The sequence below is a fragment of the Sorex araneus genome, chromosome 5 (genome assembly GCF_027595985.1).
Source record: "Sorex araneus isolate mSorAra2 chromosome 5, mSorAra2.pri, whole genome shotgun sequence".
In the NCBI taxonomy this organism is placed as follows: Eukaryota; Metazoa; Chordata; class Mammalia; order Eulipotyphla; family Soricidae; genus Sorex; species Sorex araneus.
Window position 1 is genome coordinate 83841793 of NC_073306.1, and position 26615 is coordinate 83868407.

The 26615-nt window shown below is 59.8% G+C and overlaps 1 protein-coding gene and 1 non-coding gene across 2 annotated transcripts; one reads left to right on the forward strand and one right to left on the reverse strand.

The window, feature by feature from the left end:
• Positions 1 to 16684: 16684 nt before the first annotated feature.
• On the reverse strand, positions 16685 to 16791 carry LOC129405210 (U6 spliceosomal RNA). The gene has a single exon (XR_008630393.1). It is a non-coding gene; the product is annotated as a U6 spliceosomal RNA (small nuclear RNA).
• A 2360-nt stretch (positions 16792 to 19151) lies between these two features.
• NES (nestin) lies at positions 19152 to 26022 on the forward strand. The gene is made up of 4 exons (XM_055139537.1): positions 19152 to 20039; positions 20688 to 20812; positions 21719 to 21792; positions 21980 to 26022. Exons 1-4 carry the CDS (start codon positions 19254 to 19256, stop codon positions 25711 to 25713), a joined length of 4719 nt encoding a protein of 1572 aa, XP_054995512.1. The 5' UTR covers positions 19152 to 19253; the 3' UTR covers positions 25714 to 26022.
• Positions 26023 to 26615: the final 593 nt, after the last annotated feature.

The window sequence follows — 26615 nt, forward strand, 5'->3', positions numbered from 1 at the left end:
TCAGTGGTAAAGTGCATGCCTCATCTACATGAGGCCCTGGGTTCAAAACCCAATAGCAGAAAACACACACATGTCATTCTGATGAACTTGGGGAGTTCCAGCTGGGTCAAGTTTCAGGTGTGGCTGGGTCTAGGAACTCACATAAGGTCATTACCCTTCCTCTGCATCCAGCCTGCTCATCTCCGTGTTCTCTGTGCACTCAGTCCTTCACATCAAAGCTCTCTTCAAGTTAGAAGAGAAGAGACGGTCTCCCAGAACCTGCATCTTCCACATCCCAGACACCGGTTGAGGTTGTGTGCATATCACGTGACCTCCCCTGGGCCAGTTGCTAATGGTAGGACAAGGGGCCAGAGGTTGGTCAGGCCTAGACCTCATGCCACATCCTTGCCAAAAGACAGCCAGGCACTGGGGTGGACAAGCCCGCAGACTTCTAAGGGGTGGGAAGCAGCAGATATCATTTGAGGCGGGTTGCTATAGTTCAGGTCCTGCTCTATATAATAGCTACTCTAGGTAGGGTCAGAGGGACAGGACAGCGGAGAGGGCACTTGCCTTGTACATGACTGACCAAGTTCAATCCCCAGCACAACATATGATCCTTCAAAACCCCTTCAGGAGTGATTGATCCCTGTGCATAGAGGCAGGAGTTAGCCCTGAGCACCACCAGGTGTGGCCCCAAACCCCAAAAATATAATTAATAAAATAAAAGACCTAGCTAATATATATAACACCTACCTCATGAGACGTGTATGAGTTTAAGAAAAAAAATTTTAGGGGCCCAAGTGACCGGACAGCGGTGGCACTACTTTGCATATGGCTGACCCGGCTTCAATCCCCAGCATCCCATATTGTCCCAGAGCCTGCCAAGAGTAATTCTTAAGTGCAGAGCCAAGAGTAAGCCCTGAGCACAGCTTGGTGTGATTTAAAAAAAAAAAAAAAAAAGAAAAAAAATGGGGCTGGAGTGATAGCACAATGGGTGGGGCGTTTGCCTTGCATGCAGCTGACCTGGGTTCGATTCCCAGCATCCCATATGGTCCTCTGAGCACCGCCAGGAATAATTCCTGAGTGCAAAGCCAGGAGTGACCCTGTGCATCACCGGGTGTGACGCAAAAAAAAAAAAAGAGAAAGAAGGAAGGAAGAGGAAGGAAGGAAGGAAGGAAATCTCATTATACAGCACCCAGAATTAGTCCTCAACAACTGTTATTGTTGGGGCTGAGAGCGGGCTCAGGGATGGAAAACTGGCTTTGCATGCAAGAACCTGGGGTTCCATTCCCAACACCAGTGCTCTAGGTTCCTAGAGCACTGGCCAGGAGCAACCACTGAGCACCATGAAGGAGTAATTGCTGAGCACTGCTGAGTGTGATGTAAAAAAGCAAGACAGGAACCAGAGAGATAACACGGTGGTAGGGTTCCTGCCTTGCATGCAGCTGACTCAGGTTCACTCCCCAGCACCCCATGTGGTCCCCCAAGCCCGCCAGGAGTAATCCCTGCGTGCCAAACCAAGAGTAAGCCCTGAGACTGCCAGGCGTGGCTCTCCCCAAAGGAGAAAGTTGGACTGGAGAAACAGCACGGCGGTAAGGCCCTTGCCATGCGTGTGGATGACTCAGGTCTGATTCCCAGCACCCCACAGGGTCCCTGAGCACAAAGCCAGGAGTGATGCCTGAGCATCACAGAGCCAGGAGTAAGTCCTGAGCACAGCTGGGTGTGGACTCCCCACAAAAAAGTTTTTAAAAAATGTAACTGAAGGGGCTGGAGCGATAGCACAGCGGGTAGGGTGTTTGCCTTGCACGCGGCCGACCCGGGTTCGATTCCCAGCATCCCATATGGTCCCCTGAGCACGGCCAGGAGTAATTCCTGAGTGCAGAGCCAGGAGTAACCCCTGTGCATCGCCAGGTGTGACCCAAAAAGAAAAAAAAAAAAAAGTAAGTGAAGTCCCTCTTTTTGGCTAGAATAAAGTACAAATGGAAACTAGAGGCCCTTCAAGACGTGGCCTGCCTCCGGCTGCACACGCTCCTCCCTGGCCCGCCCCTGCCCGCCTGCCAGTACCTGCACCTGAGCCGCTCCGAGATCAGCTCCTCACCCAGCGGAAGCGGCCTGGCCCTGGGTCCCGCTGACAGCCAGCAGTCCCGTCTCGGTGGGTGGTGGGTGGGCCGTGCTTCCCAGCCTCTGTGCGGGCTCAGGGCTCCTGAGGAGCAGCGGCTCAGGCAGGCTGGGCCAGGGAGCAAGGAAGGCTGGAGTTGGGGGGCACCTCCATCAGCTTCTCCAGCATTGATGGGGGCCCAGAGGGAGGTCCTGGGACTTAGAGCAGAGCGGATGGAAGGGGACAGCCCCACATTGGGGTGAGGGGGGCCCCATGGAGAAGGAAGGCCGCACCTTCAATGGCACACAGCACGCTGAGGGCTGCAGCGCTCCAGCCAGCCCCCCCTTGCGTGTGCAGCCTGGGTGGGCAGACGTGCTCGGGAGGACACTGGGCTTCGGTGGCCGAGTAGATGACAGGCACTAGAGAGGGAACCACGGGGAGGGCAGGACAGCGGGGCAGGCCCTTCTCCCTGGACTGCCGGCACTGTTGGAGTGGGGGGCAGGGCTGCACCCGCAGAACCCAAGGCCTTGAGCCCAGGGCGCTCTCTTTGTAAGAGCCCAGAGAAGCCAGGGAGGAGGCGTTTGGTGGGGAGCTACCCCCGCGGGGGCTCAGGGCTTACTCCGTCTCTGTGCTAAGGGTCACTTCTGGCGGGACTCGGGGAGCCATCTGTCCTTTCTCACCGGGCCACGGGGAGGAGGCTGGCACTGGTGACCTCCATTCTTCTCAGGTGCTCCTTCTGGGGGGAGAAAAGGGGCAAAGAGGAGCCTCGCCTCGTGACTTGCTCCAGCATGAGGAAGATGAAGAGAAACTAAGTGGAGGTGTGCAGGGGGGGTGCAGGAGTGCTGAGATGAAGGGTGTAGGGGTGGGTCAGGGGTTGAGTGTAGAGGTGGGGTATGGAGGGAAGTATGCAGGGCTGGGGGCAGGGGGGAGAGTGCTCTTGCAAGGATGGGATCAGGGATGGGGTGCAGGGATTGACTTCAGAGATGGGCATGCAGAGGTAAGGGTGCAGAGAGGTATAGCAGCACGGTGCAAGAGTGCAGGAGTGTAGGGGTAAAGGGGTGGGTGCAGGGGTGAGGCTTCAGGGGTGAGGTGTAGAGGATACCAGTGGGAAGTAAGGTGGAGGGCAGGGGTTGACGCAGGAGGTATGGAGGGCAGAAGTAAGGATGCAGGAGTGAGGGTACAGAGGTGGAGTAGGGGGTAGAATGTGGAGGCAGGGATGCAGGGGTGAGGGTGCAGAGGTGAGGGAGCCCATTCTGGATGCTGTCCTGTGCAGGGGGAGGGGCTCAGACCTGCTGTGAAGGGGCCAGTGGCCCATCCTGAGTCTCCAGGATCCCTGAGGGCAGGGCTGGGCCTCCCTACCACACCCCCAACGCTCTCCCCCTTCTCTTCTGCTCCCCAGTCCACAGCCTGAGAAGACGGAGGGGGGGTGTCTGTTCCAGACCCAGGGATGGGACAGGCAGGGGCAGCCTCACCTGCCGGAGAAAGTCACTCTCCCCAAAGGCACCCGCCCAAGGCTCTTGTGCCCCCCTTCAACTATGGGGGTGGGGTGGCCTCACGAGAGAGAATGACAGAAACTCCTGCTCCATGCTGCGCACTGTGCCATCTCTGCCTCTGTGGTCAGTGGTCAGCAAGTTTCCAGGAGCCCACCCACGGGAGCGGACTGGCCCCTGGGGGTAGCAGTGGGGCCTGAGCCCCCACCCGTGAGTCCAGCAAGGGCCCAAAGACTGGAGCTTGAGGGAGAAGGGCAGAGCAGAGACAGGGACCCCTGAGACTCTTCCCTGGGCTTGAGGTCTCTCAAGGCACTGTCAGAAAGGGAGGAGTCACCTATATCTTGGGGAAACTGAGGCACACACAGGCCCAAGAGCAGAGCCTTGGAATGTCCAAAGCAAGAGATTGCAACACACTCGAGAATATGCTGCCTGAGCCCATGTGCTGCTTGTGCCCTCATGGCCGAGCACGTGTGGTGCCCGAGCACATGTGTCGCCCGCATCTCCCCCCTTGAGATGTGTACTCTCATACTTCCGTGTCCAGTTCTAGGATGTGTGTAGAGCTTCCTCCACCCTTGGAGAAGCCCACGTTCTCTCTTGAGCGCGTTACTCCTACTGTTTTTTCTTTTCCACTTATCCCTTCCTCCTTCCCTCAGAAACCTCTAAATAAAATCTGTTATTTCAAAAAAAAAGAAAAGAGATTGCAACACAGGGGCTGCAGTGACAGTACAGCGGGTAAGGTGTTTGCCTTGCACACGCTGACCGAGGCTCAATTCCCAGCATCTCATATGGTCCCCCGAGCACCGCCAGGAGTAATTCCTGACTGTATGAGCCAGAGCCAGAAGTAACCCCTGTGCATCGCCGGGTGTGACCCAAAAAGCAAAATAAATAAATAAAGAGGTTGCAACACAGGGGCCAGAGCCATTGCACAGCAGGTAGAGCACTTGCCTTGCACAAGGCCCACCTAGGGTTGATATATGGTACCCCGGTACCCCAGAGGAGTACAGAGTCAGGAATACCACCAGGAGAGAGAGAGGGAAAGGGGGAGGGAGAGAGGTGGAGGGAGGGAGGGAGAGAGGGAGACAGAGGTTGGGAGGGAGAGAGAGAGGGAGAGGGAGGGAGGGAGAGGGAGATAGGGCAGCACTGAGCCCGGGGAGGGGGCGCCCAGGGTACTTGTGAGTCGCAGAACCCAGCACTGGAGTCTATGTCCACGTGGGAAGGCCAGAGGAAGTGGAGCCAGAAGCAGAGAGGGGGAGAGAGGAGAGCTCGTGAGGGGGCGGGGCAGGAGCGGTCCCAGCGGGAGCGAGGGCCCCAGGGTGGGAGACTGGAGGAGAGGGACCCGCGGCCCCTGCCCTCTGACCCGTGTCCCGCCAAGGGCCGCGCAGACACAAGGCAAGATAGATGGGCTCGGGGCCGGGGTCCTTTGTGACTGGAGGTGACAGGGAGCAGCTGGAGGAGGGTCAGGGTCGCAGGGTCTCATACCCTGGGTGGCTCCCCTACCCGGAGCAAGCAGTGACCTCGTAGCCCCCAGCCTTGGAGGCTGGGGGAGGGGAGGCGAGGGGAGGGGTCAGCGAGTCCAACCAGGTGTTTCTCCCGGCTGGGCCCTTTGCACCTGAGAAGGACAGACAGACGGGCGGGCAGGGATGGGAGTGGGAAGCAGATGGACCCTGGCAGGAGGTGGAGGGGGCCAGGGGAGGGGACCCAGTCAGTCCTGGGCAAAGAGGTGCCAGGCCCCAGGAGGCGCTGCCAGCCTGGGCTGGGAAACCCTCCTCGGAGTGAGGGTCCCCGGGTCCCGTCAGGGCCCACCGCTGCCCTCCTGACCTCTTGGCTTCTCCCTGCCCTGTCCCCCTTGGCGCTGCCAGTCGAGAAACCAGTTCTGTTCCCTCCCTGGATAAGGATCTCCGGGTTGGGTTCTTCCCAGGCAGCGGCAGAAACCTGGCAGGCGCCCCGCACCCCGCCCCCTGCAGGCTGCCAAGTTCTCCCCACGGCAGGCCCACTGAGGCAGCCGGCCCATCTGCCCTGCTCAGGGATGCTCCGGAGGGGCCCCCGGGGAGCCCCAGGAAGGGGCCCCGGGTCTAAGTCCTTCAGCCCAGCCACCTGTGGCCTCCCCTGAAGCCTTCCCCACCCCTCTCCACCCGGCCTCGTGCTGGGGGCCCCCACCCCTACGTGGTGCCCTCCCCTTTCCCCCCTCCCCAGGCTCTGACAATAGCTCCCCACAGCTGGGCCGGCCTCTTGCCCCGAGGCTGGCATGGACTGGGCAGGGTAGGACAGGGCTGACCCCACTTAACCCGGCCCCTGGGGTCTCCTCCGAGCCATCCTTCACTTCTCCTGACACCCCGTCCTTGTCCTTTTTTCATTCCTTGGCGCCCCGGCCCCCTCCTCTGCTCCGGCTGGCCAGCTGTGGAGAGGTCACCGCCTCCTTTGTCCGCCCCCCTCCTGCAACGCCTGCCTGACCTCTGGCCCTGTCCGCTGCCCCCGAGGCCTCGCGCTGCGCCGCCGTGCCACTGCCCAGGGCCCCACAGTGCTCCCCACTCCCCCCTAGGCCCACGCGGGAGGGGAGTGGGAGAGTGGACACTGGGCGGGAGGGCAGACTGGCCGAGGCCAGCGGGGAGCTGGGGGCACGTGGGAGAGCCTGCCCCGGCCTCCCCTCCTGGCCGGGGCTCCCGCCCAGCTCCCGGGGACAGCAGGCAAGTCAGGCCGGGCTGGGGCTCCCAGCGGGTGACTCAGGCCCGGCTGACAGCTGCATGGCCGCTGCAGCCCTCCCTTCCGGCTGCCAGGCAGGCGCGATCGGGAACTCGAGACGCCGGGAACTCGAGAAGCCGCTCCTTTGTTTCAGAGGAAACTGAGGCCCACAAAGGGGCGTGACCCGCTTGCGGGCGGTGAAAGCCTGCCTCGGGGAGAGGGGCTGTGTCGGGCCCCTGGGTTTGGGGCCCCCCAGCTGGGCTCCAGCACGGGGAGGGAGCGGGGCGCCCGACCTGAGAGAGACCTGAGAGAGAATGCAGACCGCCCCCTGGGATGCGCCCACCTCTCTCCAGGCCGCCTGCTCCTTCTGGGCTCTAGAGGAGGGGCCTGGACAGGTCTGGGGGGCTTCAGGCTCAGGGGGTACATGCCTCACTGCCCTGACACCAGGGCGTGGACGTTCGCTCGCTTGCTGGCTCTGTCTCTAACGTTTTTCTAAGCAAAACTACTTTCCTTCAGAAAAATAAAATAAGATGTGGGCTGGAGAGCTGGTATGCAGATGGGGTGCTCCTTGCAGGTGGCTGACTGGGTTCTATCCCTCCCTGGGGACCCCATATGGATCCCCCCAGGGCCGCCAGGAGAGAAACCTGAGTGCAGAGCCAGGCATAAGCCCTGTGCACACACGGGGTGTGGGGGGGCTGCAGCCTAAACACCCGCCCCAAGATAAAGAAAAAGAAACGTCAGCAGGAGCCTCTAGGCAGGGGGTCCAGGCCCAGGCCACTCTGTAGAGGAGGACACTGGACACTGGAGGCCCAGCGCGGCCCCCAGGGACCAGCCCAGGGAGCCAGGCCCACTCTGGGTACTGCGCAGGCATTTCTACTGGCCTCAGGGGGTCTCCAGCAGGGGTGAAGGCACTGTTAGTCCCCTCCACAGACATCAGCGGCACCCCAGTTCCGCCTCAGACCCTGGGGGGGGTGCAGGCCACGCACGCCCAGACCGCAGGCGCCCCCTCTCTCCTTCCAGCCGTGCAGGAGAGGGGGCCTGGACCCCTCTCGGCCGGCCAGCGGGGCCTGTGTTCCTACTCCTGCCCCGACGGCCTGCTCTGAAGGTGATGGTGAGGTGGGCACAGGCGCTGGGCCACTGCGGCCCCCTTCCTCACCACTGTGGGCACAGCTGAATCTGTGACTGTCCGTGTCCCCACAGCCTCTGCCCAGGGAGGGTGGGACACAGGGGCAGAGAGCTAAAGCCACCCTGCTCGGTCATGTCTCGGGCAAAGCCAGAGCCACCGGCCAGCCAGCCGACAGGGGCAGTGAGAGCCCTTCAGGGGCCCTTCCCTGGCCCCCCACTCTCCTGGGCTCTGCAGGGGTGGAACCTGGGATGTGCCCCCCCACACACACACTGACTTCAGGGCGGGGAAGGGGCACGGGGAGACCCTTTCACCACCTCCACACTCCGCGCTCCTTTCTCCTCTCAGTCTCTTCCCTCCTCGCCTCAGTCCCCCACTCTCAGCTGCTGGCTGGCAGCCAGCATTGTTCCTGCCCGGCTCCCCTCTCCCCTCCTCCTCCCCGCCCTGCTCCCCCACAACCAGCCTCTGGGGCACTCGCCTGCCCAGTCCCTGCCCTGAAGTGGCCCCAGGCTAGGGGTGGGGCCCCACAGACCTTTCTGGTCCCATCCTTGCTTCCTCCTCGTCCCACTGATGGCCTCCGCCCTCACAGAGGAGCTTGGGTTACTCACTCGGCCCCTGGTTATTTTTAATGCCACCGGCTCCGAAGATAAATATACCTCCCCCTCCCCCAGCTGCCCTGGACCCACCAGCCCTTCGAGATTCTTCTGCTCCTACCCTTCTTCCAATCCACCCTCTCACACCTGACCTGCTCCTCATGTTTCTCACGCTCGCTCTCCCAGTGGGAGTGGGTCCTTGGGGACCTGGCAACCCCTCCCGGGTGTTGGGTGGATCCCCACACCAAGTCCCCCAAATGATGGGGAGAGGGGGGAGAGCTGCTGAGTCTGGCTCCACCTAGTGCCTTATAGCAAAATTACATCCAGCAGAGGGCTGGGGGGGGGGGGGGCGCCTCCCCAGGCCAGCTCAGAACAAGGCAGTGGGCAGGCCAGGGCAGGTCTCAGAGAGCCCTGGACTGGGCTCTCTGATGCCCTGCTCAGCCTCCGGCCCCTAGCCGCTGCCCCCAGGACCCCTCTTTGACTGGGTGAGGAACCACAAATGTGTCTTCCTCTGCTTTACGCCACTTCTCTTGTTGATCCCACAATTCAGGGAAACTGCGCCTAAATTAATTTCCAGACCTCTGCTTGGCCCCCACAACCCGCTGGGAATAGGTTAGCACAGGAACTTCAGATCCTCAGGGGAGACAGGAGAGGGAACCTGGGATCCACATCGACTGTGTTCATTTCTCCAACATTTCACTGTTGGAGCCCTGGGGATGCCTGAAGTCACAGGTCCCGCAGGACCAATGCCCCTGCCTCGGAGGGAGAGCCCGCCAGTGCCTGTGTCTGGGACTTGCTCCCTCTGGCGGCAGCCTGTGGGTGGTGCAGTACCACGGACGGCCTGGAGAGCAGGCTCCGAGGATGCTGGAGCTCTAGGTTTGATTCCCGGCAATTCAGTTCCCCTGAGCGCCTCCAGGTGTGGCCTCAGACAAACGGACAAACAAACAAAATAAGCAAGGACTGAGTTCACTTTATTTGCACCGGCATCTGGCTTCTGGGGCTTCCACCTTTAGCTTGCTTTTGTTTCCTGATTCCAGACAGAAAAATGAAGTACAGAGGGTGAGGCTTTTGCTTTGTACAAGACCGGGTTCAATTCCTCCATCCCTCTCGGAGAGCCCAGCAAGCTACCGAGAGTATCCTGCCCGGATGGCAGAGCCTGACAAGCTCCCCGTGGCGTATTCGATATGCTGAAAACAGTAACAAGTCTCACAATGGAGATGTTACTGGTTCCCACTCGAGCAAATCGATGAGCAACGGGATGACAGTGACAGTGACAGTGACCCAGGTTCAATTCCCAGCACCCTATATGGTCCCCCCATCCCCACCCTGAGCACCACCAGGAGTAATTTCTGAGTGCAGAGTCAGGAGTAACCCCTGGGTGTGGCCCCCCAAACAAAAAACAGTTGAAAAAAATTAAGAAATGAAAGCCCTTAAGGAGAGAGGAGCCAGGAGCTTTACTCAGCACACTCAGTTTCCATCTGGAAATGTCCTGTCAATGTTCTCTCTTACCTTTTTCCTCCTGGAGGGAACAGCTCCTTCATTTATTTTTATAACCGTGCCTTTAACTATATATATATAGGCCCGGGTTCAAGTCCCAGCATCCCATATGATCCCCCGAGCACCGCCAGGAGTAATTCCTGAGTACATGAGTGAGCCAGAGCCAGGAGTAACCCCTGTGCATCACCGGGTGTGACCTACAAAGCCAAAAAAATTTTTTTAAATAAATAAAAAATGTAAAAGATGCATATATTTTTTGGGCTGAAGTGATAGCACAGCAGGTAGGGCGTTTGCCTTACACGCAGCCAACCCAGGTTCAAATCCCAGTATCCCATGTGGTCCCCTGAGCACCGCCAGGAGTAATTCCTGAGTGCAGAGCCAGGAGTAACCCCTGTGCATCACCGGGTGTGATCCAAAAAGGAAAAATATATATATATATATATATATATATATTTGCAACATCTGTAAATATTTCAAGTAACTTTTTTTTTTGTGTGTGTGTGGGAAGCCATACCTCAGGGTGCGCTGGGTCTACTCTGACCTCAGTACCTCAGTGGTACAGGGGTGCCAGGGACAGTCCTGCAGCGACAGTATATGTCCAGCCCTTTAAGTCATTTCCCCAGCCTAAACCCAGCCTAAGGACTGGTTTGTTTGTTTTTGTTTGTGGGCCACATAAGGGGCCAGAGAAATAGTACAGAGGGCAAGGCGCACAGTAGCACAAGCCTTGCACACAGTAGACCTAGGTTCCATTCCCAGCATTCATTTGATCCCGCTAAGCACCGTCAGGAGTAATTCTTGAATGCAGAGCCCAGAGTTAACCCCCGAGTATTACTAGGTGTGTCCTCAAAACCAAAATAAGAGGGGGCTGGAGCGATAGCATAGCGGGTAGGGTGTTCACCTTGCACGCAGCCGACCCGGGTTAGATTCCCAGCATCCCATATGGTCCCCTGAACACCGCCAGGAGTAACTCCTGAGTGAAGAGCCAGGAGTAACCCCTGTGCATCGCCGGGTGTGACCCAAAAAGCAAAAATATAAAATAACATAAACCCAAAAACTTAATCTACTCTTCCCATCCTCCTCTTCACTCCCCTCCTTCCCTCCCCCTTTTCTTCTCTCTCTTTCCCCTTCCTCTCTCTTCCACCCCTCCCCTCATTTTTTCCCCTTAAGTCCCCACCTGGCAGTGCTCAAGGATTATTCATGGCTTTGTGATCAAAGATAGTTGATCCCTGGAAGGCTCAGGACCTTTTGATTGAACCTGGGCCAGGCACCTGCCAGGCTTTATTCCTTGACTGCATTTGGGAGTGCTCAAGAGTGACCCCTGGTGGTGCTCAGGGGCCCACGTATAGTGCCTGGGAGCTAATGAGGGTTTGTTTGCGGGAGCATGCAAGTCAGATGCCTTACCTCTGGTCCAATCTCTCCAGCCCCCTACAATTTTTTAAATTAAGAAAATATATTGGGAGCCAGCCAGAGCAGGTTGGGTGCTTGCCTTGCACAGGGCCCACTAGGGTCCCATCTCCGGCATCCCATATGGTCCCACGTGGTCTCCCCAGCCCCACCGGGAGTAATTGCTGAGCGCAGAGCCAGAAGTGACCCTGAGCACGCTAGGTGTGGCCAAAATAAAAAACAAATAAGTGAACTATTGGGAGATGGGGCTGCTCCTGGCTCCGTTCTTGGGAATCAGCCTTGGCGGCGCTTGGGTCAAGTCCAGGCTGCAGGAGGCGGACGAGCACCTCTTGGTTCCTGAGACTGAATCCTGGCTCGCGCGAGGCCCGCGCTCAGACACTGCGGCGCGCTCCCTCTCGGTGCACTTTGTAAAGTAATAGCGCCCCCTGGCGGCCATGTCTCCCTTTGGCTCTCCGCTGTCCAGAGCCCTGCGCTGAGCCAGACCCGTCTGGCAGTTTACAAACTGCCAGTTTACAAACTGCTCTTCAAACCCATAGACTAGGAGCCGGTGAGATAGAACAGCGGGGAAGGGCGCTTGCTTTGCGGGGAAGAGGGGGGTCGGGAAGGGGAGAGGGGTTGACCCTGTTCGGCTGATTGGCATCGCATTGGGTCCCCTGAGCACTGCCCGGAGTGATCCCTGATCACAGAGTCAGTCGGGAGGAAGTGCTGAACACCAAGGGGGACCCATAAGCCAAAAAAAATCTGAAACCCCACGATTCTAGCTGCCACACTCAGGGCTGAGTCTTCCCTGGCCCTGCTCCTGCTCCTCTCAGGCCCGTGGGATACCCTGGGTGCTCTCCCTGCTTCCCTCTCTGCTCTTCTGGCTTCAGCCCTTGCATGCCTTGCACGCCCGACGGCGGCACCCTCCTCCCGCGTGGCCGCCCTGTTGTCTTCCCCACACCCCGTCTCTGGCGCTCAGACGAGGAGGAGCCCTCCACGGGCTGTAGGGTTCCCTCCTGGGCGCCTTGCTGCCCGGCAGGCAAGGGCCCAGACTCCTTCCAAGCTGTGTCTCTTTCAGCCCCTGGATCCTCTCGGCTCTGCCCACCATGGGCCCCCTGGGGTCAGGCTGCAGATTAGTCTCTTTGAGTCCATGGGCACATTTATTTGACACTGATTCTTTTTTCTTTTTTTTTTTCTTTTTGGGTCACATCCGGCATTGCACAGGGTTACTCCTGGCTCATGCACTCAGGAATCACTCCTGGCGGTGCTCGGGGGACCATATGGGATGCTGGGAATTGAACCTGGGTTGGCTGCGTGCATGGCAAACGCCCTACCCGCTGTACTATTGCTCCAGCCCCAGATTACATTCAATTTTTTTTTTTTGCTTTTTGGGTCACACCCGGCGATGCACAGGGGTCACTCCTGGCTCATGGACTCAGGAATCACCCCTGGCGGTGCTCAGGGGACCATATGGGATGCTGGGATTCGAACCCGGGTTGGCCGCGTGCAAGGCAAATGCCCTACCTGCTGTGCTATCGCTCCAGTCCCACATTCAATTTTCAACAGGAATCTCACTATCATTATTTGGAGATTTTCCTCCAACAGTCAGACATGTTGGACGGCATCATTAGATTGTATGTTTTCATTTTTCAGGAAAGGTCACGTGGCTGCGTAAGCAGCCAACACCGATTCTTTATCTGGCATTCAGTAGATGCTCAGTAGGTGTCGCTGAATAAATTAAAGAGGAATCAGGACCTAGAAGAGGGAATGGACTCATCGTAGGCTGCAGAGCAGGGGTCCTGCCTGACCTCCCCATGCTGCTGCCTCCCTCGGGGCTGCACCAGGGTGTGAGGGAAGGCAGAGGACGAGAGGCAAGACGCGCCTCCCTCTCTCTGCTCTGCTGGTCACTCCTCGCCCTTGTCCCAGCAGGGTCTGACTAGCTGGGAGCGGAGGCTACCCTGACCCTGGGCCTTGCAAAATTAGGCTGGGAAGGGGAAAGAGAGCACTGCCAAAGAAGCACTCACATGCCTCCTCCTCCCCCAGTTGAACCCCTTTGGATTCTTTCTCTGCACGAAGGAGAGGTCCTGTGTGGGTTTGAGCACATGTCAGTGGGTGTGAGAGTGTGAGATTGTGTGTGACTGTGAGCATGTGTGAGTGTGTAGTGTGGGTGTGTGTGAGAGTATGTACGTGAATGTGACTGTGAGTGTCTGTATGTGTGTGGGAGAGTGCGTGAGCACGTTTGAGTGTGACTGTGTGAGCGTATGTGTGAGTGTGAGAGTGTAAATATAAGTGTAGGAGAATGTGTGGATAGTGTGGGTGGGTGTGAGTGTATGTGACTGTGCGTGTAGTATGGGTGTATGTAGTGTGACTGTGTGCGTGTATGTGTGACTGCTGAGAGTGTGTGAGTATATGTGTGAGTGCGACTGTGAGTGTGTGAGTGTGTGGAAATGAGTGTATGAGTGTATAAATGTGCAAGAGTGTGTAGTGTGGGAGAGTGTATGTGACAGTGTATGTGTATAGTGTGGTTGCGTGTGGGTGTATGTGACATGGTGTGTGTAGTATGGGTGTGGGTGAGTGTAACCCATGATCTAATGTGAGCCTCCCTCAGGCTCGCTGCCCGTGCCTTTCTTTCAAGGAATCCCCACATGAGACCCCCTCCTCCTCTGCCCCCCTCTGTCTTGGCATCCCCCAGGATTCTTGCCTCAGTAGGGTAGGGGTCAGTTGACGCTCTGCCCAGGACTGGGATGCCAATAGATCCTCAAGTGGCCAGGATTTGAAACCTGCACCCACTGTCATGGCTGGTCTTTCCCCTCCCCCCAGGGCCAGACACCTCATACTGGTGGCTAGTGCCCACCCACCCCCTGCCACCCACGCTGCTGGCTGACACACGTGGGCCTGCAGCTGTCCTTAGGATGTGCAGTCCCATAATGTATTGTTTTAATCCCTCAGGCTCCAGAGGTATTATTTTTAATTTCAGAACTTACTTGTGATCTTAAAACGAATTGATTTAGGAAGTCTTTATCAGGGCTAAAGAGACAGTTCGGGGAATAAGGTGCTTGCCTTGGATTTGGCCAAACTGGGTTTGAGCTCCAGCTTTTCATGGTCCCATCAACATCTCCAGGTGTGGCCCAACCCTCACTCCTCCCCCTCGAAACCAAGAAAGTACAGCAGTGGGGGACATTTGCCTTGCACATGGCCGACCTGGGTTTGATCCCTGGCATCCCATATGGCCCACAAGCACTGTCAGGAGTAACTCCTGAGTGCAGAGCCAGGAGTAATCCCTGAGCATCACTGGATATGATTTTTTTAAAAAAGGAAGTCGTCATCATCATTCCAAGTTCCTTTACCATCTGAGCATCTTCTGGGAGAATCCTCTATCCTCAAGGCCTGGGCAGACAGATGTCTCAAAGTACAGGGTCCTGGCTAGAGCAGCAGGTGACAAATTTGTCTTGGATGTGGCTGACCTAGGCTTGATCCCTGGCACCCCATAATATACCCTGAGACCCTGCCCAGAGTAATTCCCAAGCACAGGGCCTATTCCCAAACAAAAAGTACAGTGTCCCTGGGTTGAAGAGAGAAGACAGTGGGGAAGGTGCTTGCCTTGCAAATGGCCAACTCCAGATAGACTCTCTGGTACCACACTGGGTCTCCTGAGCATAGTGCCAGGAGTATCCCCTGAACAACACTGGCTGTGACCCCAAACCACAAAATAAATTAAAGATAACAGTGCCCAGGCTCAGAGAGATTCCCATGGACCAAGCATAGATTTTGCATGTGGAAGGCCCAGGTTCAATCCCCTGCACCAATCATAATCTCCTGATCTATCAAAGAGGATACCCCCCCAAGCACTGCCAGGAGGGACATCCCCCGCACTGTCAGGTGTAGTCCAAAACCAGCAACAATGGACAGTGTCCAGATGAGGAAAAGTTTCAAGTGGTAGCATATGGGAGGTCCTGAGTTTGATCCCTGGCACCATATGGCCCTTCAGAGCCACTGGGAGTTGCCCCTAAAAAATAAAAAGATATGTTGGACCCCAACAATAGTTCTGGTTCAATAACTCTCCTAAATTCAAGCCCCAATGCCAACACACGTACGGATCAGGAAAGTCCCACTTTTTGTGATTCCTGGTCACAAGGACCCACACTCAGTGGCTTAGAAAGTGCCAGAGCCTGGTCTCTCATTCTGGGTAACTGGGTAACACATGACCTCCAACCACATTTTACTTGGCCACCAAGTAAAATGTGGTTGGAGGTCATGTGGGGGAAGGGTGATGCGGGCCGAATACAGACTAGAGACTGAACACAATGGCCACTCAACACCTTTATTGCAAACCACAACACCTAATCAGAGAGAGAGAACAAAAGGGAATTCCCTGCCATAGTGGCAGGGTGGGGTGGGGGGAGACGGGACTGGGGAGGGGGGGAGGGATGTTGGGTTTACTGGTGGTGGAGATTGGGCACTGGTGAAGGGATGGGTTATCGAACTTTGTATGGGGGAAACATGAGCACAAAGATGTATGGATCTGTAACTGTACCCTCACGATGACTCTCTAATTAAAAATAAACTAATAAAAAAAAAAGTGCCAGAGCAGGGCTGGAGAGATCGTGCAGGGATAGGCACCTGCCTTGCATGGTTCTCACTGGGGTTCAATCCCCAACAGCCCACATGGTCCATCGGGCCTCCCCAGGAGTGATTCCTGAGTGCAGAGTAAGGAGTAAGCTTACAGGAAGGTGTGGTCCAAAAACCAAAAAGGTGTCCAGAACAAGCCTGAAGTCCTGGGCTTAATCCCTGGTGCCACCTGGGCACTGAGGCAATCCTGACCAATGTAGAGTTTGGGGTCCCAGTAAAAACAAACATTGTTGGATGACAGGTCTAAGGATGTACCCCCGGTGGGAGGGGCAAGGGGAATGTTAACGCCTCTAACCTGGGCTTTTGCATCTACTTGTCTCATTTTTTTTTCTGTTTCTTTGGTTTTGGGGACGCACTCAGCGGTGCTGGGAACCACTCCAGATGGGACTCGGGTTCTTTGTGATACCAGGGATCAAACCCTAGTGAGCCAGGTGCAAGGCAAGCACCTTCCCTCTGCACTTTCTCTCTCACTCAGGCATCCAGGTCTTTAATAAGTAACTTGTAACAGTCAGGACCAAGGACAGAACCCCCAGGGACAACCCACAGAGCCCTCTCGCCCTCTCTCCTCTCTCTCTCTCCCCGGCCCTCCCTCTCTCTCTCTCCCCTGGTTTTGGGGCCATACCAGGCAGTGCTCAGGGGTTACTCCTGGCTCTGCACTCAGGAATCACTCTTGGCAGTGCTTGGGAGGACCATATGAGATGCTGATGCTGGGGATAGAACCGGGTCAGCTGTGTGCAAGGGATGTATTATCACTGTGACCTCACCTTCACTTTCTTTTTTTCTTTTTTTGGGTCACACCTGGTGATGCACAGGGGTTACTCCTGGCTCATGCACTCAGGAATTACCCCTGGTGGTGCTTGAGGGACCATATGGGATGCTGGGAATCGAACCCGGGTCGGCCGTGTGCAAGGCAAACACCCTACCCACTGTTCTATTGCTCCAGCTCCACCCTCACTTTCTTTTTTTTTTTCTGTTAACATTTTTATTTTTCCAGGTAACAGGAATTGTATACAAATGACAGTAGACCCTTGTCTCTTTATTTTTATCTAAATAAAAGATAACTCAAGATGAATTCTCAAGAAAGAAAAAAGCTATATACATAAGGACTTTATCTTCCTTCATCGTCTACTTGGAACCAGTAGTTGTGTCGCTGTCATAGAATCAGGGAAGAGGTTGTGATAAGTTGGAAGAGGTACATACGCTGCTGTTATCAAAAAATATGGAACGCTTCACGAATTTGCGTGTCATCCTTGCGCAGGGGCCATGCTAATCTTCTCTGTATCGTTCCAATTTTAGTATATGTGCTGCCAAAGCGAGCACCACCCTCACTTTCTTGAGGACATCTTTGTGGGTGCCCCAGAGCTTCATTCGTTCCTTTGGTTGTGGGGCCAGACCCAGCATTGTTCAGGGCTTACTCTTGGCTCTGTGCTCAGGGTTCACTCCTACTCCTGACTTGGGCTCAAACCCACATTAGCACTCTGGAAGGCAAGCATCTTAGCCATGTCATGTCTCTGGCCCCTCTCCTGAGCATTATATCTATCTACTATGACAGCCCATAGTGCCGGGATGTGTCCTGCCTGCAGGGAGATAAGCCGAACAGGCCACAACCCCACATGAGCCAAGTGACCCAGGACAAAAGGGGACATCTTCTGTGGCTGTGCTCGGTGAGTGCCTACAGGCCAGATTGTGGCCACAGGACTCCGTTTCCCTGCATTTCAAGCCCTAAGGGTTTTATTTATCTATCCACTCATTTATTTTATTTTAATTAATTAATTAATTAATTGCTTTTGGGGTCACACCCAGCAATGCATAGGGGTTACTCCTGGTTCTGTACTCAGGAACTACCCCTGGTGGTGCTCAGGGAACCATATGGGATGCTGGGGATCGAACCCATGTCAGTCACATGCAAGGCAAACCCCTCCCTGCTGTGCTACACACTGGTCTCCAAGGCCTAAGTGTTTTAGGTCAGCCTGGCCCTCTGTGGAGGCTGGATTACACCTCTTCTCCTTCCTGCTCCTGCAGCAGGACCCCTGATCCCGCACCACCTCTGCTCCCCACAGTCTCGTGTTCCTGTGAGGGGTCCGTGGAAGCATCAACTCCTCTGAGGCCACAGGGATGGTCCTCAGAGAGTTCTGTACAGGGACCTCCCATGGTCCTCTCAGAGTATTGTTTCATCTCAGAATGATGTAATGGGGATGAGGAAGTGCAACCCCCCCCCTTCACCACATAGGTAAACTGAGGCATGTTTAGAGAAGTTACAGGATTCGCTGGAGTGAAAAGCAGTCCCAATCATATTTCCCTGCAATCCACTGGGGAGGATGAGGAGAATAGGGGCAGAATCCCTACCTCAATGTCCCCCACTTCCCTAGGGCACCCCCTCAAGGACCCCAGAGCATTTCAAGTATTTTGCAGCACCTGTCACCAGATAGGAAGCAAGAGAGGAGAGACCCCAAGAGAACAAGTTTCTGAGACACAACTTCCGGGATCCCTGTCAGAGCCAAAGGGCAGATTGTGGGGATGAAAAAACAGGTTCCCCCATCCTCCCCATCTTTGGGGTCCCTGCTGAGACCCCTGCAGCACACCTGGCCACCCCCCAGGCCTTCCTCCCACAGAAGCATCAGCCCCTGCCAGCATCTCTGCCCCTGGGCTCAGTGGCCACCACACTCAGCGGCACCTGTGTCCACCAGGAGCCCCTCCGGCCAGCACAGTCCCCCTCCCCTGGGGCTCAGTCAGTGCTATAGGTTTGATCAAACTGAACTCAGCAGAAATGCGCCCCTGCTCAAGTCCCAGGGAGTCCACTCTCCCTGACCACTGCTTCGACCCTTTCCTCTGCTCCCGGCTCTGCTCAGGGCCTCCAGAAAACCTCCCCCAGGGGCTGGAGCCACGGTGAGTGGAGAGGGGCTTTCCTTGTGTCCGGCCACTGAGGGTTTTGTCCCTCAGCACCCAGCATGGTTCCTCCAGCCCACCGGGAGTCATCCCTGAACACAGAGCCAGGGGTAAGACCTGAGCACCACCGGGTGTGGCCCCAAACAAAAACACACACACAAAAAAAAAAAGAAAGAAAAAAGAAGAAAAAAAAAAACAACGAACGTTATCTGAAGTATCGTCCAGAGCTCACAGTACATCTAGCAGGTGGGTGGCCCTGAGGGGAGCCGACTTCGCTGGTCTTGGCTCATCTGGTGACCACCAGGGGCCGCCCTCTGCCCAAAATCCCGGGCTCCGAGGCCCAGAGGGGCCGGTCCCCCGCCGAGAACAGCGGACGGGCGCGCGCTTCAGTGCAGAGTCCCGGGTCGGTGCCCACTGCGGCGCGCGCGTTCGTGTCCTCCCAGCAGGCGCCTCCAGACCCGTTGCACGTGCTATGCCCGGTCCAGCCTGCCAGCCGCCCCAAGGGCGTCCCTTCACCGCGCCCGTTTTGGGATTGCAGAAACGAGAGTACTAGGGATGCACCAAGTGAGACGAGGGGAGAAATCGGACACGGGCAGCCCCTCCGCAGGCTCTGGACCCCGCGGCTGGTGCGCACGGGTCCCGCCCAGCGCGGGGCGGAGGCTGCGCGGGACGCTGCGCTCTAAGGGGTTAAGGCCTGCGTCCCGCCCCCTTCCCCGCCAGGCCGGCGGGAGTATGAATAGCCTCGCTCCCACTCCCGGCGCAGTCGCTCGGGTTTCTCCGCCCGCTCATTGTCCCAGGCGCTCGGCTCTCCCTCTCCTCAGAAAAGCTTCGCCAGCCGCGGGCTTCTCCCAGCGCCCCGCGCCTTGACGCCCCGCGCGGTGGATCCGTCGAGCAGGATGGAGGGCTGCCTTGGAGAGGAGTCTTTTCAGATGTGGGAGCTCAACCGGCGCCTGGAAGCCTATCTGGCCCGGGTCAAGGCGCTGGAGGAGCAGAATGAGGCGCTGAGCGCGGAGCTCGGGGGGCTGCGGGCCCAGTCCGGGGACGCCTCCTGGCGCGCGCGCGCCGACGAGGAGCTGGCGGCCCTGCGCGCCCTCGTCGAGCAGCGCTGGCGAGAGAAGCACGTGGCCGAGGTGGCTCGCGACAACCTGGCCGAGGAGGTGGAGGGCGTGGCGGGCCGGTGGCAGCGGCAGCGCGAGGCCCGCGAGCGCGTCGAGGCGGCAGCGGCCCGCAGCCGGCGCGAGCTGGACGACGAGCAGCGCGCCCAGGGCTGGCTCCGCGCGCAGGTGGCCGAGCTGCAGGGCGAGCGCGAGGCCCTGCGCGCCGCGCACGACGAGGAGCGCGCGGGGCTGAACGCGCAGGCGGCGGCCCGCGCCCCTCGCCGGCCCGCGCCGGCCCGCGCGCCCCCCGCGCCGGCCCCCGAGGTGGAGGAGCTGGCGCGACGGCTGGGCGAGGCGTGGCGCGGCGCGGTGCGCGGCTACCAGGAGCGCGTGGCCGACTTGGAGACGTCGCTGGGCCAAGCCCGCGAGCGGCTGGGCCAGGCCGTGCAGGGCGCCCGCGAGGGCCGCCTGGAGCTGCAGCAGCTCCGGGCCGAGCGCGGCGGCCTCCTGGAGCTCAGGGCGGCGCTGGAGCAGAGGGTGGACAGCCAGTGGCAGGAGCGGCTGCGGGCCACCGAGAAATTCCAGGTGAGCCGGAAGTGCGGTGCTGCCGAACGGGGCACCCGCGGACCCCCCCCCCCCAACTCGGGCTCGAGAATGGGGGTCGGGGCGCTCCAAGGCAGTCCCTGGAAGGGCAGCCGGGCCTGGCCGCGGTGGCCCTCCCCCGATGGCCCTGCGGAATCTCCAAGTTCCCCGCACCCACCTCCCCCAGAGTGGTCTGCGTCCTGTCCCCGCGGCCCCACGCCCACATTCCAGGGCCCGGGGACAGCTGTCCCCCCTCACGAGCAGATGTGACCAGCAGCTGAGAAAATAGCCCTCCTCTGCCTCTCTCCCCACGCTCCCCTCTCGGCAGAGATTCCAGAGCGTGTGGGCAGGGCAGGGGGCTGGGGCAGTGGGCAGCCCGACCCGCTGCTTGGCCCCGTGTGGGGCCCAGACTCCTGCTGAATCATCTTGGCTTCCGCTGGCCCTGGGTCCCCTCTGGAAGCCATCGCCTCTGCGTCCTCCCGAGCACTTCCTGTGGGAGCCAGATTCTGGGCAGCATGTGTGACCGATCGTTTCATCAGCCTCCTCTGAGGAGGAGCCGGTGGGGGAGGGGCCGGGGCCTTCTGGAAGGTTCCCCAGGGCCTTCTGAGGGCCGCCTGCTATCAGCACCCACCCTGACCTCTCCCTCCGCAGCTGGCGGTGGAGGGCCTGGAGCAGGAGAAGGAGGACCTGCAGAGACAGATCGCTCAGATCCTGGAGGGCCGGCAGCAGCTGGCGCACCTCAAGATGTCGCTCAGCCTGGAGGTGGCCACGTACAGGTAACTGCGGGGCGCCCCCGCTGAGCCCGCAGCCACTGTACACTCGGGGCCCCATCTGTGACTTCCATACAGACCCCATCTCACCTGGACCCTCCTCTGGCTTCAGAGCCTATAACTGTTCTGTGCCCTGGAACCACCCCCAACTCCAGAGAGGGAGGGGCTGTGTGGGCGCCACCATCCAGCCCACTGAGGGGAGGTGGTCTTGTCTGAGAGTGGGGTGTGTGATGAGTGACACCCCAGGCCAGTGGCGGGAGCCCGCAGAGGGGCCTTTAGGGGGGCTGTGTCCCGAGTCCACGGACTGGACAGCGGAGGACAGTGGCCCCAGACGCCACAGGTCAACCAAGGCAGGAGCCCCGAGACAGGTGGGGGGGATCTGGAGAAGGGAGTAAAGGAAGGGGGTCCCCCCACAGTCGGGAGCATAGAGCTGCGGTGGGGAGGGAGTGCCCCACAGCCCACCCTCCTCAGGGGACCCCAGAGCATTGCTGTGTGAGAGGAAGGGTCCTGGCCATCTTTTGAGGCACAGAAAGCGTTTGCAGAGCGGGGAGCTGGATTCCTTTGCTTTTTTTTTTTTTTTTTTGTCCCTGAGCAGTGCCTGAGGGCAGGAGGGTGAGGGGGCAGGGGGGCTATCCCATGGGAACGGCCTGAGAATTCCCACTCCCCCCAGGAAGCCCCCTCCTCAGACCCTCCAGATGGCGCAGGGACAAAGGCAGCATTAGCATGAGAATCGGCCCCACACGGGGGAGGATGAGGTCATCTCATCTCGCGGGCTGGGAAGGGGCCCACCGAGTAGGGAACACACTGCATGGGAGCCGGCAGCCAGGCTGTGTGTCGGGCGGGCGGCAGTGCCCCTGGGCCCGAGGGCAGTGGACTAAGTGGACTAAGTCTCCTCCCTCCTCCCCTCTCCAGGACCCTCCTAGAGGCGGAGAACGGCCGGCTGCAGCCTCCTGGCCTTGGGTCCAAGGCTGCTCTGGGCTTCCCAGGTAAGGAGGGTTCTGCCAATCCTCACTGCCTCTCGGCTCTGGCTAGGCCCCTTTGGGGGGCACTGGCACCTTCACCCACCCACCCCGCCAATCAGTGGGAGACTCAGCAGCATGGGGCGAGGTTGGGGGGGTGGAAGCGTGGGAGCCTCCTGCCTCAATGACCCGTTTCTCCTCTCTGCCCTTCCAGGCCCCAGGCTGGAGCTGCCTTTCCCTGAGACGCCAGGCCGGCCCGCGGGGCCTCTGCCCTCCAGCCTCAGCCCCTCCATCCTCTCCTCGCCTTTGCCTAACGCCCTCGACACGCCCAGGCCAGCTTTCCTGAAGAGCCAGGAGTTCCTCCAGGCCCACACCCCGACCTTGGCCAGCACTCCCATCCCCCCCAGCCCTCAGGTCCCCTGCTCTGCTGCAGAGGCCCTGCTCAGAGCCCCGGGCGCCCCCGTCTCCCCACCACAGCCACAGCCACAGCCACAGCCACAGGCGGGCAAGCAACAGGTACCAGAGGCCCCGCAGGCCGGCACCGAGCCTGCCGTCTCTGCCGGCCTCCTGCCAGGGCCAGAGGAGCCTGGGGGTGAGCACCAGGAGGCGCGAGCAGGCCTGTCCCCCACGTACTCTGCGGCCCCACCCCTCAGCCCTGATGCCCCCAGTGCAGAGGCCAAAGAGGAAGAGCCCAGTGGGGTTAGAGTGTTTGGCAGGGTGCAGGAGGAAGGGGAAGGGCCACTGTGGGAGCTGGCAGAGAAGGAAACGGTGCTGGAGGCCCAAAGGGCAAGCAGCCTGCAGCGGGAAGTGTGGGAAGATGAGGGGGGTCTGGGCCTGAAGGAAACCGGGGACCCACAGGGGCCTGGGGAAGTAGAGGCCGCGCGGTCTCTGCAGCAGGAGACTCTGGGAAAAGAGGACCACGAGGGTCTGCAGTCCCCGGAGGAGAAGCAGGAGGAGGAGGAGGAGGATGAAGAACCACTGAGATTTTCAGATGGGCCCTTTGAAACACGGCAAAGTCTGGGAAATGACAGTTGGGAGCCGCCGGAGTCCTTGGCAGGAAAGGATGGAGGAGGAACGAGTCCTCGAGAAAAAGGGACACACGAATGTTTTCAGGAAACGCACGTGTTTTTAGGAAACGAGGCCCCACAGGCGCCGCTGCCTCTTGAGGAGGAAGGAGAAGGAATCAGATCTCCTGAAGGTGACGGGCAGATACACTGGGGCCCAGGGACCGAAACGCAAGACGCAGGGGGGTCTCAGGAAGCGGGGAGCCGAGAGGCCTTGAGACGGCTCGAGGAGGGAAGTCAGGAGCTGCCCAGCTGCCCAGAAGCCGAGAACCATGAGGCTGACTTAGCCGAAGACAGAGAGAATCAGGAGCCACGGAAGGCTCTCGAAGATGCACCGCAGGAGACCTGGGGACCCGCGGAGGAGATGCAGCAGCCCCTCAGTGCCCCCTCGGGCGGGGACCCAGAGACCTGGACAGCTCTGGAGAAAGAGAAGCAAGAGCCACTGAGGGCTCCAGACGGCCAGAACCAGCAGGACGGGGGGGCCCTGGAGAGTGGGACTGGGCAGCTGTCGGGGGTCCTGGGAGGTGGCGGAGAGCAGGCGTGGACAGCAGAGCCACCGGCCTCTCCCGGGCAGGACTCAGAGCCACCGAACCCTCTGGAAGAAGTGACGCCGGAGTTGTGGACCCAGGAAGGGGGGAGTGCAGAGACCCTGGGAGCCTGGGGAGTGGAGACTCACGGCCTGCTGGGGTCTGCGGGGGGAACGCTGGCCACGGCCGCCCCTCCAGAAACGTCAGCGCCCATGCAGCCACGAGAAGACCCGAGCCAGGAGCCCGCCGAGCCTCTGGAGAAGGGAGCTGAAGAGCCCCCGGGGTCTGTGGGGGAGCCGCAGCCACCACAGGGAGCACTGGACGAGCAGAGCGAAGACTCCCTGAGCTCTCAGGGCCCGGACTCCTCGAGCCTGCCGGACGAGGCGGACGAGGAAGGGGCCGGTGGCCTGGAAGAGAAAGTGACGCTGGAGCAGGAGGAGCCGGAGCCACTGATGTGTGCACAGGAGAAACTGCTCCAGTCTGCAGCCGAGGGTCTGCAGAGATGGGCGGAGGGGGGCGGGAGAGAACAGGCAGCTGCGGGGAGGGCCGCAGTGGACAGCGAAGATGAAGATGAAGATGAGCCGGGCCTGAGGGAGGGCCTGGCAGGGGAGGAGTCTGCAGGGCAGGAAGGGGTGCTGCTGGCCGCCGCAGGGGGCGCCGGGCCCAGTGAGGAGGGCCAGCCCGGGAGCCCGGGGCCCGAAGAGCAGGCCCCAGCCCAGGGCGCCCTCGGGGATGGAGGCGCTGAGGGGCCCCCGGGGACGTCAGAGCTTGCTGTTCCCCAGGAAGGGCCAGAGGGCGTGGGGCCCGTGTGGCGAGCTGCGGAGGCTGCCCCGTGGGGCTGTCCACAGGCCACCTGGGGGGCAGAGGCAGCGACGGGGACTTCTGCTGTTGGAGAGGGCCGGGCGCAGGGGCTTGGGGACCTGGGGGACGCAGGTCACCAGGCCAGCGAAGAGGTGGGGGAGGAAGTTCTGGAGGGGACGAGGCTGCAAGTTGCGGAAGCCAGAGAAGGTGTAGAGGTGACTCTGGAGTCGGGGTTCTCCCCACCACTTGGGGGGGCCTGGGACCCCGCAGGCATGCCCACGAGCTGGGAGGAGCCCGTGCCTGGGGACCAGGAGCGGGGTGACACCCCTCAGCCTGGGCTTCCTGGGGCAGTGATGGAAACTGCCGAGGCTGGACCCCCAAAGCCCCTGTCTCCCACTGAGGTCACCCAAGACAGCCTCGGACCCCAGCCCTGGGCAGAGGGCGGCCAGGAGGCCTGTGGGGGCCTAGAGGACAAAGTCGGAGCTCCGGGGTTGGGCGGCGAGCAGGAGCTGGGCTCTGGGGGGCTCCTGGAGGAGGGGGAGGAGAGCAGAGACGAGAGTGAGGCTGACGAGCTCGGCGAGACTCTGCCAGACTCCACCCCACTAGGCCTCTACCTTGGCTCCCCGGCCTCTCCGGGCTGGGCCCTGGCTGGAGAGCAGAGACCCTCCCCTCCCGGGGACACCCCAGAGGAGCAGCCCCTTGCTGCCCTGGCCCCCGAAGGCCTGCAGAGCCAGCCTTGGGTGGAGAAGCAGGAGGAGGAGGAGGAGGAAGGTGGCCGTGAGTCTGAGCTGTCAGAGGAGTTTGAGGACCTGGCAACGGAGGCCTCGCTCCTTCCTGGGCCCCCCCGGGGGCTCGCAGACCCCCAGGACCAGGTGCCCCTGCGGGAGCCTGCAGCCTGGGAGGGCGAGTCTGACGGATTTGCTGATGAGGAGGAGAATGGGGAGGACGGAGAGGAGGACAGTGGGGAGGACAGAGAGGAGCACAGCGGGGAGGACAGAGAGGAGCACAGCGGGGAGGACAGAGAGGAGCACAGCGGGGAGGACGAAGAGGAACACAGTGGGGAGGAGGAAGAGGCGGAAGACAGAAGAGAGCCCGCGGCCTCTGTTGTTGGCCCTGAGAGAGGGCGCCCCCTAGAGTCTGAGGGCATGGACTTGAGTATCCCTGGGGGCGCAGGCTGGGGGGACGCTGAGACCTCCAGCTCTAAGGAGAGCTCTGACTCTGTGCCCTCGGGGAGGGACCCCCAGCTCCTTCTTGGGGTGGGGCAGGGGGGCCTAGATGCGGGGGTGCCTCTGGGGGTGAATGGGCAGGGCCCCAGCTTGCAGGAGGAGCTGGAGCACGTGAATGGGGGAGTGATGAACGGGCTGGAGCTGTCTGAGGAGGGGGGGCAGGGGAAACTGGGGACCTTGATGGGGGATCAGCAGGGCCCCCAGGAGGAGGTGGCCGGCACCCTGAAGACCCCTTGGGCAGGGGCTACCCTGAATCTGGGCCCAGGGCAGTTCCTGCAATTCACCCAGGGGGAGGGGGAGGGGGACTCCTGGTCCTCTGGGGAGGACTGAAGCAGGTCTTGGCCCAGCCCTGCGGGGGGGCTGCACCCCAACATGATCTCTTGACCTATGGCTTCTGTCTGAGGGGCCTGACTGGTCATGGTGAAATGGAGTGTGGCCAGAGGACCGCTCCAGGCAAAGGGGACCCTGAGACTAGAGGCTGCCCCCTGGATCTCACTGAGGGGTCAGGGGGCACAGGCTGGGCCTGGGGATGCCTGAGGGGTGGAAGGGGCAGGCCTTCCTGCCCCGTCCCCCTAGGCTGTCTCTGATGTCAGTGACCCTCTGGGTGCGCTGTGTCCTTTGTCCCCCATTCCTGCCTGAATAAAGGAGCGTCCCCACTGCCAAGTCTGGTTCTTCCTTTCCCAGTCCAGGGGGCTGCCTGGGCTGTCTGGGGGGCGGGGCTGTGGCTCCTGGGGAGCGGAGGGGATGACAGCCCGTGTGCTAGGGACCGGGCATGCAGGGGTGCCGCTTGTCTGGGGGCCAGTCCAGGTGACCTCAGCCTTAGAGCCACCCTGTCATCTGTCCCCAGTGATTATAGCCATTACCCACCCCATGCACCGTGTCCTCCCTGCAGGCCCCTCAGTGCCGCCAGTATAATGAGCCCCTCTGCCCCCCAGACCCAAACAACTGTCTGGTCTGGCCAGTGATGTATGTGGCCGAGGTGGGGGGTTGGGCAGAGTGCTTGCCTGAGTCAGGCTGTGTGGCCACGGGTCAGTGATGAGCCTCTCTGGACCCAGATCCAGCCTTGGTGAGGGACCCTGGGCCGGGGGGCTGGGGAGGGGCTTCAGGGCTCCTCTCCAGAGTGTCTCTGAGAGCCAGCAGAAGAGGGGCCGGGAGCAGTGTTGGGGTGCTTCCAACTGGACCCCTAAGGATGCCCACCCAGCCACAGCTCCCTGACAACACCCCCCAGCACC